Source organism: Ovis canadensis, chromosome 4 (genome assembly GCF_042477335.2).
Source record: "Ovis canadensis isolate MfBH-ARS-UI-01 breed Bighorn chromosome 4, ARS-UI_OviCan_v2, whole genome shotgun sequence".
Taxonomy (NCBI): domain Eukaryota; kingdom Metazoa; phylum Chordata; class Mammalia; order Artiodactyla; family Bovidae; genus Ovis; species Ovis canadensis.
Window position 1 is genome coordinate 80,613,763 of NC_091248.1, and position 13,639 is coordinate 80,627,401.

Below are 13,639 nucleotides of genomic sequence, written 5' to 3' on the forward strand. Positions count from 1 at the left end.
AAATCACTGAAATTAAAAACTCACTGGACAGTTTAAACAGCAGATCAGAGAGCTGAAGAGAGAATTAGTGACTTAGAAAAGAAATTACCCCTGGATAATTTTCATTCCATGGGATGGAACAGAAAGACAAAGTTGAAAATACAGATAATCAAACACAGAAAAGAGACTGGAAATGGGATACATGTTCTCCTTATTCCCCTCCTGTCAGGAAGCATTTAACAGGAGGCTTCCTGTGTGCTGCTCTGCATCTGTCAAGAATCCTCCGTCCCTTATTAATTCCTGAATATTCATGAACTAAGTGGAGTAGCAAACTATCCCAGGGGCTTAGGAATGCATGCATTGCCTTCCTTAGTTTTTCCATACGGTGATGAGTAACTATTTACTAACCCCTTCCGTTTTACGAGCCAGACGGTTAAAGTAATTATTTACAACCCTCTCTCTTTCATATGAATGACCTCATGTTTCCTTGATAACTTCTAAGTTTCAATTTTATCTCTGCTGAAAATAGCTACCTTGTAAGACAGTATAAATACCCACACAATGTTGAATAAAACACCTTTGCTCCATCAGAGCTTGGGTCCCCATGTCTTTGCTTCTTTCCTCCGCTCTCTCTCTTTCAGGCTTAATTCTCTGGAGCACAGGAACCCGTCGTGCTCATTCTCCTGCCCAGGCTTCTAAGACCCTCTTGAGAAGGCGCACTGTGCCTTCACCCCCTCGAGAGGGCGCCAGGTGCCTTCATGAGCGACGCAAGCCCTGTATCAAGGACTTTATTGGTTTTCTGTGCAAACCAAGGAATATCAGCCTCTTTCTCTCTCTCTTACTTTCTTATCGTCGACCCCGGACCACCAGGTTCTGGTCCATTAAAGGACCTCAACAAGTGGCGTCCAAACAGGAGCCTGGTGCACTTGGCAAATTCGGACAAGCTGACCCCAAGGGCCTATTGAGACTGGTAAGTACTAGGAGATGGGTAATACGGCTGGAAAGTACTAGGAGATGGGTAATATGGCTGGTAAGTACTAGGAGATGGGTAATACGGCTGGAAAGCCCCGCCACTTTTCTACTTTACTTCAGCACTTATTTAAAGCTCAGGGAATTTCAGTTTCACATCAGTGAATAGAGGCTTGCCTTCAGACAGTGGATGAATGTAACCCTTGGTTCCCTGATGAAGGTGGTTTTGAATTAGAACAACATAAAATATTTCAGAATTTTCCTACAAGCCCTGCCCAAGTTGCTCCAAGCGCTCCTCCCCTGCCAGCAGGCACGAATCCCAAAGTCTCTCCTTTGCTAGAACCTAAAGATTCTGGCAACGACTCCTCTAAGACACCTTTTGACATTAAAACCGACAGCACCTTTCTGAATAACAATAATCGACCTACTCACTCTCCTTCACGATAGAGGCTCTCTGAATTGCTGGCTTTACAATCACAGGTCTCTGAAGCGGATGTTTCTCCGCCTTCTAAAACTGGAGTTTTTAGAAATCCTGATGCTCGAGGGCAAATAATACCTCATTATGAGGGTATTAACCTTTTTCACATGCAACAAATAAAAAAAGCTATAACTATGTATGGCCCACATTCATCTTTTACTAAAGCACTTCTAAATTCTATAACATCCTCTATTGGAGATTTTACTCCCCATGACTGGCGAACTTTCATAACAGCTTTCCTTAAACCAGGAGAAATTCAAATTATGATGTCATCTCAGATTTTATGACAATTTAAAAAGGGGGATAAAATTGCTCAATTACTTCTTTTACCTTACTTTTCTATTAATTCCTCTAATGACGTATGGACAGGTGGATTTGGCAGTACAGATCAAAAACAGTCCTTTTGGACATCATTAGTATCTGAATTTGCCCAACCAACTATAAATGTCAAAATTAATGGTAAAAGATTTTCTGGTCTCCTCGGCACTGGGTCTGATAGTACTATTATTTCCAAACATTTATGGCCCAAATCGTGGCCTGTACAAAAAATTTCTTGCCAAATTGCAGAGATTTCTCAAACCAAAGTACAAGAGGTTCATCAGAGTACTCAGATTTATCCCTGTGAGAGACCAGAAGGCCAACCTGCAGCACTAAGACCTTATGTGATAGACGCACCCCTTAACCTGATAGGGAGGGACTTCCTTATGCAACGGCAAACTCAGATGTGCATTCCACATTCTTCCTAGGGGCCACTGCTCATTTAACAAACAATACAATTATTAGAATAACTTGGAAGAATGACGAGCCTATTTGGACAGAGCAGTGGCCCCTCACCAAAGAGAAATTACAGGCGGCTAAGGAACTTAGATACACAACTAGAATTAAAGCACATTGAGGAATCTTGTTCTCCTTGGAACTCTCCTATTTTTGTTATTAAAAAAACACAAAACTAACAAATGGTGTCTCCTAACAGACCTTAAAAAAGTTAATGCATCTATGAAACCTATGGGTGCATTACAACCAGGAATCCCATCACCTACCACTATTCCTCAAAATTGGCATATTATTATTGCTGATTTACAATTGCTTTTTTAATATACCTTTACACCCTTTAGACAGAGAGAGATTTGCTTTCTCTCCCTTATCCTAATCATACTGGACCCCATAAAGGTACCAATGGACTGTACTGCCACAGGGGATGATGAATTCTCCCGCCATGTGTCAGTACTAGGTAGCCAACGCCCTTGAGCCTGTGAGAAAGCAATTTCCTAACTTTCTTGTTATTCACTGTATGGATGATATATTGTTTTCGGCTCCATCTATCTTAGAAACTCAACACACGTTTGATATAGCTCAACTATGCTTAAAAACCTCTGGATTAATCATTGTCCCTGAAAAAATTCAAACCTCTACACCTTACCATTACTTGGGGTTTGTTCTTAATAGACAACATATTACTCCCCAACTAACTCAGATCCGTACTGATAAATGATCAACCTTAAATGATTTTCAAAAGCTCTTAGATGATATAAATTGGATTAGACCTTCTTTAGACATTGCTAATTATCAACTGAATAACCTATTTAATACTTTAAAAGGAGATCCTGATTTAAATAGCCCTCGTTCACTTTCTCAAGAGGCACGAAAGGAACTCTATTTGGTGCAAAATAAATTACAAAAACAATTTCTTACTTACATCAAACTGGATTTACCTCTAGAATTATTTGTACTCCCCTTTCTTCATTCTCCCACAGGACTTCTTGCCCAACAAGAACACCGAGTAGAAAGGATCTATACCCGTTTTAGGGGAATAAAGTCACGTACACCCTACCTTACTTTAATTGCTCTAATCATTATCAATGGAAGAAATAGGACTAAAACTCTAGTTGGCTCTGATCCTCATAAAATTGTAATATCTATCAATAAATCTCAATTTGAGAACACATTAAAAACTTCTACTGATTTCCAAATAGCTTTTCTGGAATATTTTGGAGAAATTTCATTTCATTATCTTTCTGGTAAGCTGTGGAATTTCTTCAAAAATACTGAATTTATTATTTCTCGAATTATCAGCTCACAGCCTATACCACAGGCTAAGATTTTTTATATAGATGGGACTAAAAACGCCAAAGCTTCGTTCTGGTCTCTTAAGGAATATAAAGTCTTTTATACTAAATTTCATTCTGAGGGAGGTGGGAGGGGGGTTCATGTTTGGGAACACATGTAAGAATTAAAGATTTTAAAATTTAAAAAAAAAAAGAAAAAAAAATTTCATTCTGCTCAACAAAATAAATTATACACTCTTATTCAACTTATTTGCCTACATCCCTACCCCATTAATATAGTCTCTGACTCTATATATTCAGTTTTTGTATTAAAAAACATAGAAACCTCCACCATAAACTCCCATCAACCTATTATTCAACAACTCTTTTTTGAACTACAATCTGTTGTTAGAAACCGCAATTCTCCCATTTATATTACACATACTCGAGCACATTCTTTCCTTCCCGGTCCCATGACTTATAGTAATGAGCAAGCTGGTAAACTGGCTTCCTTTGGTACTCCAGAAGAACAGCATGCTCTGTTGCGTAACAATGCTGGTTCCCTACACCAGCTATGGAAAATCCCATACCGCCAGGCTAAAGAAATTATTAGTAATTGCTCTACTTGTAGACCCCTACATCTTCAACTCAACCGGTCGCACAAGGTATTAATCCTCGAGGTTTGCAACCTAATGAACTATGGCAAATGGATGCAACTCATTGCCCTGAACTTTCTCCATCTTCTTTCTTGCATGTCTGTATCGACACTAATTTTCCTTTTATTTGGGCCACACCTCGTCGCAGTGAGGCTACAAAACACGTTATAACTCACTTATTAACTTGTTTTGCTGTAATGGGAACTCCTAGTTCTATAAAAACAGACAATGGCCCTGCCTATATTTCTAGACACTTTAAACAATTTTTACAATCTTTTTCTATCAAACATATTACAGGTATTCATTATAATCCACAGGCACAAGGCATAGTCGAAAGAGCACATCACACACTAAAGTTACAAATAAAAAATTAAAAAGGGGGAATACACAGGAACACCACTGTCTTTCTTATCTAAAGCAGACTTTACTAGATTCCAACATAAGATATTTTCTAAACCTATAACTATTGTTAATACAGCTTTGTTTTAAATTTTTTAAACTTACCACAGGGAGACATTTTAACGAGGGCAGAAAAGCATTTCAAGGAATTGAAGAACACTTCTCTTCCTCTGTCCATCTGGTACCAAGACGGGTTAACGAAACAATGGAAATCTGGGAAATTAATCTTACAGGGAAAGGGTTATGCTTGTATTTCCCCAGATGGATCCAACAAACTCACATGGCTTCCTCTTTGGAAGATTCGACCCAAGGGGGACCCCGGCCTCCAAAATGGAGACGGGACAACAAAAACCCCAGGAGGAAGAAATTCCAATATGGGCCACGATGGCTCTAAAGATCTCTAGGAGGTACCGCCCTCGGTGGCATCACCCTTATGATCTCCCCACTTGGGGACAAATAAAACCCTTACTAATCAAGCTAAAAATCTGGTTTCTCAACAGAGAATGCCCCTGAGTCCTGAATACGTTCTCCTGAGAATTCTCAGTCTCCTGACCTGTGCCTCCCCTGCTCGAACCAGATTAACTAATCAGACTTAACTGGGCTTACTTACTCAACCCCCTTTTACTGCAGGTCATAAAATGGAGGAGAAGACCGATCCTGTCAATGACTCCACCCATATGCCTCCTCCCTGGAACGTGAAAGGGCCCTCACATCTTGGGGAGGAGGGAAAACTAATTAACATTTCTTTAAGCTATGAAGTCCTTCCCCTGTGACCTGGGCCCAGGAAAATTATGCATAAACGTCAGCCAACAAACTTGGGCTTTCGTCCTGCCTCCAAAAGAAGACTTTCAGACATTGCCTGGATCATTTACTGCCCTTTCTTTGTCTCTGAACCATGTTTATACTACTGAGACTTTAGGGAAAGAGTCAGGGAAAGAACAAAGAACATTATGCAAAGGGTTTACATATAAGAACTTTACATATACTCCTGTTCATTGGGACAAACGTCAAGCCAAATCAGGAAAATTAATGTTTGTGGCTAATCATACAATTGTTGCTTGGTGACCCCATGGTATGTGGTTATCTAACTGCTCAGAAGAGGTTAACAGCATGGTGTATGACTGTTACACAAGTGACATGGAAGGTCACCGATACTACGATGGAGCATTACCACGACAAAGGACTTCTTGGGTGGCTTGACGGTGGATCAGCCCCACCTCGTCCTAGGATCGTCCTCGATAAACAGAGTGGGCCTGAACATGGGACATTTGGAAACTTGCTGTGAGCACCGAAGAACTTGGAACTTAGACCGCACATTTCACAGGCACCAGTCGTGGTCATAGTAACTATTTCTTTCTCTATAATCAGTCATATTTTACACAGGCCTGTGTCTCACTTCCTTTTGTTATAGCCATAGGAAATTTACAATAAGACTTTAGTTCTGTAACTTATATTAATTGCAAACTATATACTTGTCTTAACTCCGCTATCCCTTTAAGAAATGGTTCCCTTTTGATTCTTCAATCTAGACCTAATTTGTGGTTACCAGTAAATCTCCAGCGACCCTGGGAAGAAGGTCCCGTGGCTGGACTTGCTTCCAGATTACTTCAATTTTGTGTTACTCCTGTTCATTTTAATCACAGTGCCTACAACTGAGAACAAATCAAATTTCATTTACAAAACATACATGATAATGCCTCTCTGAATGTACAATCACTGCAAAAGGAAATCTTTGAAACTTTTTCTAAACGTCTCCACTCCTCCACTAATTTGGAAACGTTAGCTGAACAACTAGCCGATCAATTATCTGGGCTAGACCCACGAAGATGGTTTCAAAGTATTACCCACAGCATCGGGTCTGGAACTGTAACTTTGGTGATTGTCTTGATAATTACATTTGTTGTTTATTATAGCCTTTCTATAAGGTTGGTTAATACTAAACAACGGAGAAGGCAATGGCACCCCACTCCAGTACTCTTGCCTGGAAAGTCCCATGGACGGAGGAGCCTGGTAGGCTGCAGTCCATGGGGTCGCTAAGAGTCGGACATGACTGAGTGACTTCACTTTCACTCTTCACTTTCATGCACGGAGAAGGAAATGGCAACCTACTCCAGTGTTCTTGCCTTGAGAATCCCATGGACGGGGGAGCCTGGTGGGCTACTGTCTATGGGGTCTCACAGAGTCGGACACAACTGAAGTGACTTAGCAGCAGCAGCAGCAATACTAAACAAACTCAATTGGTCAGGACCTTTTTTACAAATATAATAAAATAGGGGGAATTGTCAGGAAGCATTTAACAGGAGGCTTCCTGTGTGCTGCTCTGCATCTGTCAAGAATCCTCCGTCCCTTATTAAGTCCTGAATATTCATGAATTAAGTGGAGTAGCAAACTATCCCAGGGGCTTAGGAATGCATGCATTGCCTTCCTTAGTTTTTCCATACGGTGATGAGTAACTATTTACTAACCCCTTCCGTTTTATGAACCATACGGTTAAAGTGATTATTTACAACCCTCTCTCTTTCATATGAATGACCTCGTTTCCTTGATAACTTTTCGATTTTATCTCTGCTGAAAATAGCTACCTTGTAAGACAGTATAAATACCCACACAATGTTGAATAAAACACCTTTGCTCCATCAGAGCTTGGGTCCCCATGTCTTTGCTTCTTTCCTCCGCTCTCTCTCTTTCAGGCTTAATTCTCTGGAGCACAGGAACCCGTCGTGCTCATTCTCCTGCCCAGGCTTCTAAGACCCTCTTGAGAAGGCGCACTGTGCCTTCACCCCCTCGAGAGGGCGCCAGGTGCCTTCATGAGCGACGCAAGCCCTGTATCAAGGACTTTATTGGTTTTCTGCATAAACCAAGGAATATCAGCCTCTTTCTCTCTATTTTACTTTCTTATCGTTGACTCCGGACCACCAGGTTCCGGTCCATTAAAGGACCTCAACACCCTCTGTACTTTCAAACTGATTCCTCCTTTCTCTTTCTAAAACCCCAAGTCCTTTGAGGGGCCTACCATCATCCTTTCCCCATTGTGGATATTTTCCCGAGCTCCTGCCTACTTCCCCCATTCAGTGAACAGAACCCACTCTCCTGTAATTCATGCTATTTCACAATGTCCCAGTTAGGAAGCGAAAAAGCTGTTTAAAATTATCTGAACTAAGAATCTAACTCTGCTTATAAATGAGAAGTATTTCCCCAGTTTTAACATACATTGAATTTTCCACGGATGCACCCAGGAAAATGTAATTTAAAGGAAGACTAAAATCAACTATGCGTGAGTGCTCAGTTGCTCAGCTGTGTGGTACTCTTTGCGACTCCATGGGCCGTAGCCCACCATGCCGTGTGTCCGTGGAACTTTCCAGGCAAGAATAATGGAGCAGGTTGCCATGTCCTCCTCCAGGGAATCTTCCCAATCCAGGGATCAAACCTGTATCTCTTGCATCGTCTGCACTGGCGGGCTGATTCTTTACCACTGTGCCACCTGGGAAGCCCCTAAATAAACTACACCTCAACTAAAAAAATAAAAAAGGAAGACTATACCTTGCTTTGTTCAGAATTTTAGAAAGTTGCTATTGTTTGGAACAAAAAACAAAGAAGACATGTGACTGCCAGCTATGCTGCTGCCCTGAGTAAACAATGCAATATATCTTTATCAATGTGCATTAGTAGCAACCACATTCACAGTAAATCTGTATGGGGTATAAGCATCTGCTTCGGAGAAGGCAGTGGCACCCCACTCCAGTACTCTTGCCTGGAAAATCCCATGGACGGAGGAGCCTGGTAGGCTGCGGTCCATGGGGTCGCTAACAGTCGAACACGACTGAGCGACTTCACTTTCACTTTTCACTTTCATGCACTGGAGAAGGAAATGGCAACCCACTCCAGTGTTCTTGCCTGGAGAATCCCAGGGACAGGGGAGCCTTGTGGGCTGCCGTCTATGGGGTCACACAGAGTCGGACACGACTGAAGCTTCTTAGCAGCAGCAACAGCAGCATCTGCTTACTTCAGTATAACTTCCAGTGGAGTCATACCCCCAAACTTATGTACTGAAATACATATTATTTATTATAAATTACTTTTTATTTGTATTACATTTAGAGCACTATGTGTACATATATTTTTCTTATGAAACATGATATTTCTGAGGCATGAATTTCATTACAGGGTAGTAAAGAATTTCAAAATATGTGGTATAAAAGGGGACACTGAGTCTGATATGGTTGGGAGTCACTGAGTTGGTTCTTCTTTCCATTCTCTTATTACATACAAATAGGTCTGGTCTGTTATTACACTAGCAACTTTTATTATCTTGACCCCTCTAGCTAAAGCAACATCCTCAGTCACCTTTTAATTTTAACTTCTTTATTATACACACAATACTTGAAATCATCCCATCAATGGATTGGCTTATTTATTTACATGCATTTTATTTGTCCCTGCCATTATACAGCAGGCTCTTTTAAGACAGGAACCCTAGAATGTCAGTGCTGGCACTCAAATATTTCTTGCCTGCTATCACAACCTAAACCTAGCACAATCCCAAGCACTTAATACTTGGTAAATATCTACTGGCTTAGCGTTTACACATTCAGTGGTTCTTTTCCCTTCCTCTACCTGTCAGAACACTTATCTCTTAAAGGTTCACTAACAGTCCTTTTTGATGGGGATAAGAACCTATGAGAGTCTGTGTTCTGAAAAGAGGGCGGCAAGCAGTTCTTTTTGAATGTCTAAAAGAAGCAAGCAGTTCTTTTGAATACCTACCTTTGTGTGTCAAGTACTGGCACTCCCATGTTTTCTTTTGGAGCTTTTCAAAGGACACTGGGCAAGCAAGGCCACAACTCGGTAAAGGTAAGAAGAACTTAAAATTAATTTTCCTGAATCATTTTTTTTCTGTTTTTTAAAGTTCAGGCATAGAATGAGGCACACACACATTCCAGGAGAGGCTCACTATCAACAGAAGCAGTGGAACAGTCAGGAATCCTACACTGAGTTAATCATCTCTAAAAACCTCAGTCAATTAAGAAAATACTTGACCTACAGGGGTGGGATGAGGCAGGAGATGGGAGGGAGATTCAAAAGGGAGGGGACATATGTATACTTATGGCTGATTCATGTTGAGGTTTGACAGAAAACAACAAAATTCTGTAAAGCAATTATCCTTCAATTAAAAAATAAACAATTTTTTTTAAAAAGAAAATAATCGAGTTCATTCTGAATAACGGAATAATTAAAACCATGATTTATAATGATCTAATTCTGAAAACAAAAGGTGTAGATGATCTAAACATGGAAAGAAAGTACTTATGGATTCCTAATTTCTAATTATTTTCTCTCCTCTTTCTTCACCACTGACTATTGTGTGTGTGTGTATGTGTGTGTTGAATGAAATCAATGTGAAATATCAATATTTCTAAATCACCTTCAAGATACATCAACTAGAAGCTTAATTTCTATATAAATTCTTACCATAAAGACATAGATTAGAACTAAAAGTCTGTGTTTATAAAATGAAATAATTACAGGTGAGAAATCATTCCAACAGACCTTTTTCATTCATCCTTCATACATATCATGGTGTATATTCAGTCAGCCAAGAAAAACAAGAAAACATTACCTTTTAACAATGTTTAACTTTCTACCTATGGACCTGGACAGTTCTTGTGAAGATTAATAAACTAATTTCAGATTCCCAAATGTTTTACAACTATTGACAAAAACTTCATAAATGTATCATTTGTCCTTTGTGGATTAAGCAAGAGCTCTAATGTGCCCATTAGTAAAACAGGCCAGCAGTTTTACTCACCATGTTTTGCACCATCAGTGCAAATGTCCAGAGTGAAAGATGCCAATAACATCTTAGTTTCATCATGAAAGTGGTTTTGACCCTGGAGACTTCCAAGGGTTTGCAGAGCATACTTTGAGAAACACTGCCCTAGAGCCACTTCCCAAACAAGACACTCCAGGATATGTTCATCAGCATGGTGGTGGTTGTGGTGGTGGGGTGCCAATATATCAGAACATTTTTCAAATATAAAAGACTGTTCTTTATTCCGAGTTATGGCCTGTCCTTTCTTAGGTATTAAAATAGATTTTCTTTTATGAAATAAAAGGGGAAACCAGATGGTAGTTTCTTGATTGCACTGCTTTGTTTTCTTTTAATGCCCTTATTTGGCAAACTGGGGCTTCCCTGGTAGCTCGGTGGTAAAGAGTCCGCCTGCAATGCAGGAGACCCGAGTTTGATCCCTAGGTCAGGAAGATCTCCTAGAGAAGGAAATGGCAACCCACTCCAGTATTCTGGCCTGGTAAATCCTATGGACAGAGGAGCCTGGTGGTGGGCTACAGTTCACGGGGTCACAAAAGAGTATGACACGACTTGACAACTAAACAACAACAAATCTGGCAAAATAAAGTCTGGCCACTGTATGCTAATTTTTTTTTTTAGCTCAATGCCCTAGGGTGTCCTTCATCAAACAATTAAGTTTTCTAGGTGCTCTGAGGCCCTTTTACAAGCTCCAAAACTAAATTCTGCAGGAAACAACTAAGAATGTGCCATGGTGAAACACATTTCAGCCAATCAACAAACCAAATCTGTAAAAAAACAGCAGCATTCACATGGCATAGCAGATTGGCAAATTTATAGGAACTAGCCATCTATCTGAAACACGTGCCACTAACAAAACCCGTTACTAAGCACCTTACAAATCCCACTCCAAGGATGTCTTCAACTGCACAAACTTCACAGTGGAAATTGCATCTCCTTTCTTCGAAAGCAAAAAAAGTTAACCAGATGATCTTTAAATTCCCTTCCAGTTGACCCTGAAATCAGTGCGATTCAAAGTCCCAGGTAGTTAACTGATTTATGTGTGGTCCTGAAAAATCAGGAAAAGAAAACACAAACTGACTGACATAGACTAACTTACATATTCGGAAAATAGCTTGAAGCACCAAATATCTAGCAACCAAGCCAACACAAACAATACACAAGACAGTAATAACAGGGGAAGGCTATTCCCCCATCAAAGTGTACTTCAGTTAACTAGTTCTGAAGTCTTACTACAGATGGATAATGTGCACTGCAGTTCCAGGGTAACGTGGCAGAGGGAGGGGTTTGGGTGTGCGTTTTTCCAAATTAGATGTATTCTCCCTTCTGAAGTGAAGGATATGAAGAAAGAGGGGGGAAAAAAAGTTGAGAGAGAAAAGACAAAAGGAATCACACTTAATTTTATTTAAGGAGGGTGTGTGGAGGAAGATGGAGAACAAGCATGCATAAAGCTCTGATACCAAGAAAAAAGAATAAATTAAGCCCACAGTAAAACTTCAAAATTAAACAGGACAGAATCAATCAGGCTCAAACTAGAGAGAAGTAGATAAAGGGGAAGAATTTGCCGAATTTTCTGCAGTGCTTCCCCAATGAATTATTTCCGAGAGAGGGATCCACCCTCCGTAGCCAAGGCAAGTTATTGCATCAGGCGCCGGTGCTGGAGAAACCCGTTCGGTGCTTCCTACTAGGTCATCTACTCTTGGGGTTCTATTCCGAGCTTCTGGTTCTACCTGACTGGATGTGAGAATACCCTGTCCTCTCTAAATTCTGATGTCCATGCAGTGCCCTAGGAAAAGGAGGCCTGGATTAAACCACCAAGCTCTCCACTCCATGAAACCTCCCTCCCTTCCACAAAATCAAATTTCAAAATGTTCCATACGAAGGATGGCTGCCTTCACCAAGTAACTCAGGAACATTTACAGCTTCCCACGTTTACGATCTGAAAGCTCACTCGTTTCAAGTGGTCTTTTCGGAACCCAGAAAATGACAGGAGCGAAGGATGATGAACTCACATTATTAGAATAGAGGGAGGAAGCTCAAAACCTCCCCTTATCCAGGTTTCAACTATTTTACTTTTTCAGCGGACCATTAGGCTCACTAAGCACCGAATGAAGATGTCAAGGAAGAAATACTATTTAAAGCATCTTGAAGATTAAAAAAAAAAAGAGTCAGGCGGTAAGAAGAGAGAACCCGCAGCTTCTTCGGATCGTAACTGACCAGGGAGGAATTAGGAATCTCGCCACCCAGGAAGCACAAAGAACATAGCAGGGACAGGAAATCTAAAATTGAGGTTATTGAGCTAGAACAGGGTGGAGAAGCTAAGGGCTACAGATCCCAGCGTCATCGGAGAGGGAAGAGGCAAGGCAGTAACAAGGACTGGGAAAGGAGAACAGATGGCGAGAGAAGGGACGCAGGATGTCGAGGGATCCGCGGGAGTCACCCAAGGAGAGGGGAGGAGAGGGGTCCACGGGAGGGAAGGTGGCCGGCGCACGCGGGGACTTGAGTTCAAAGTGAAAGAGGCGAGGAAGATGCCTGGAAACCAAGGGCTTTCAGAGAATGAAAGAGACGGGTAATCGATGAGGTGGACCGGTGCCCGGGAAAAAGAGAGAGAGAAGATGAGAAGGAGGGGACCAGGAGGGAGGAGAGCCGGGGCTGAGTGCAAAGCGCAGAATGCCGGTACCTGCTGGCGCACGGCTAGTCTGAGAGGTGCCAGCACCTCCTCAGCCCCGGCGCCGTCCATGCTGCTCCGGGAGGCGGCGGCGGGGAACCAGGTCGGGGCGCGGGCGGGCTTGCTGATGGGCCGGCAGGGCAGGAGTGGAGGCCAGGCCGGGAGACCGGCTGGCAGCGACTGCAGCAGAGCGGCGCGGGCAGCTCTAAGCAGCGCCGGACGCAGAGAGGGCATGAGCCGGCGGCGCTGGGAGGTCGGGAGCGGGCGGCGGCGGAAGCGGCGCGCGCGGCCGGGCCGGGAGCATGATGAAATCGCCGCGTAAACGCCGCGGCGCGCGCAGCCGCACACTCCCCACCCCGCGACGCGGCGCCGGGTCGCCACCGGCCGATTCGACACAAAACCCCGGAAGGACCCGGAATCATTCAGAGCCCCGAAAGGGCTTGAGCCGCCTCGGGCGTACAAGAGGGCTGTGGGGCCCCGGTAGACCCCCGGCGAACAGATTTGCACAGTGCGTTAGTGGACATTTAAGGACTCAGCCCTGTCCGAGACACGCGGACTGAAACTCACGAGGACCTTCAGAGCACAGGCGTGTACAGGGACACTGACGTTGTGGCAGACCCACGG

General features: G+C 42.4%; 1 protein-coding gene across 1 annotated transcript in view; it reads right to left on the bottom strand.

The window, feature by feature from the left end:
- GARS1 (glycyl-tRNA synthetase 1) overlaps positions 1-13,380 on the bottom strand; it is a 51,259-nt gene extending 37,879 nt beyond the window's left edge. Inside the window, exon 1 of the mRNA XM_069588068.1 lies at positions 13,028-13,380. Within this exon, the coding sequence (XP_069444169.1) occupies positions 13,028-13,249 (222 nt within the window). The 5' untranslated portion in view covers positions 13,250-13,380. The remainder of the gene's footprint in view (positions 1-13,027) is intronic.
- Between the last annotated feature and the right edge of the window lie 259 nt (positions 13,381-13,639).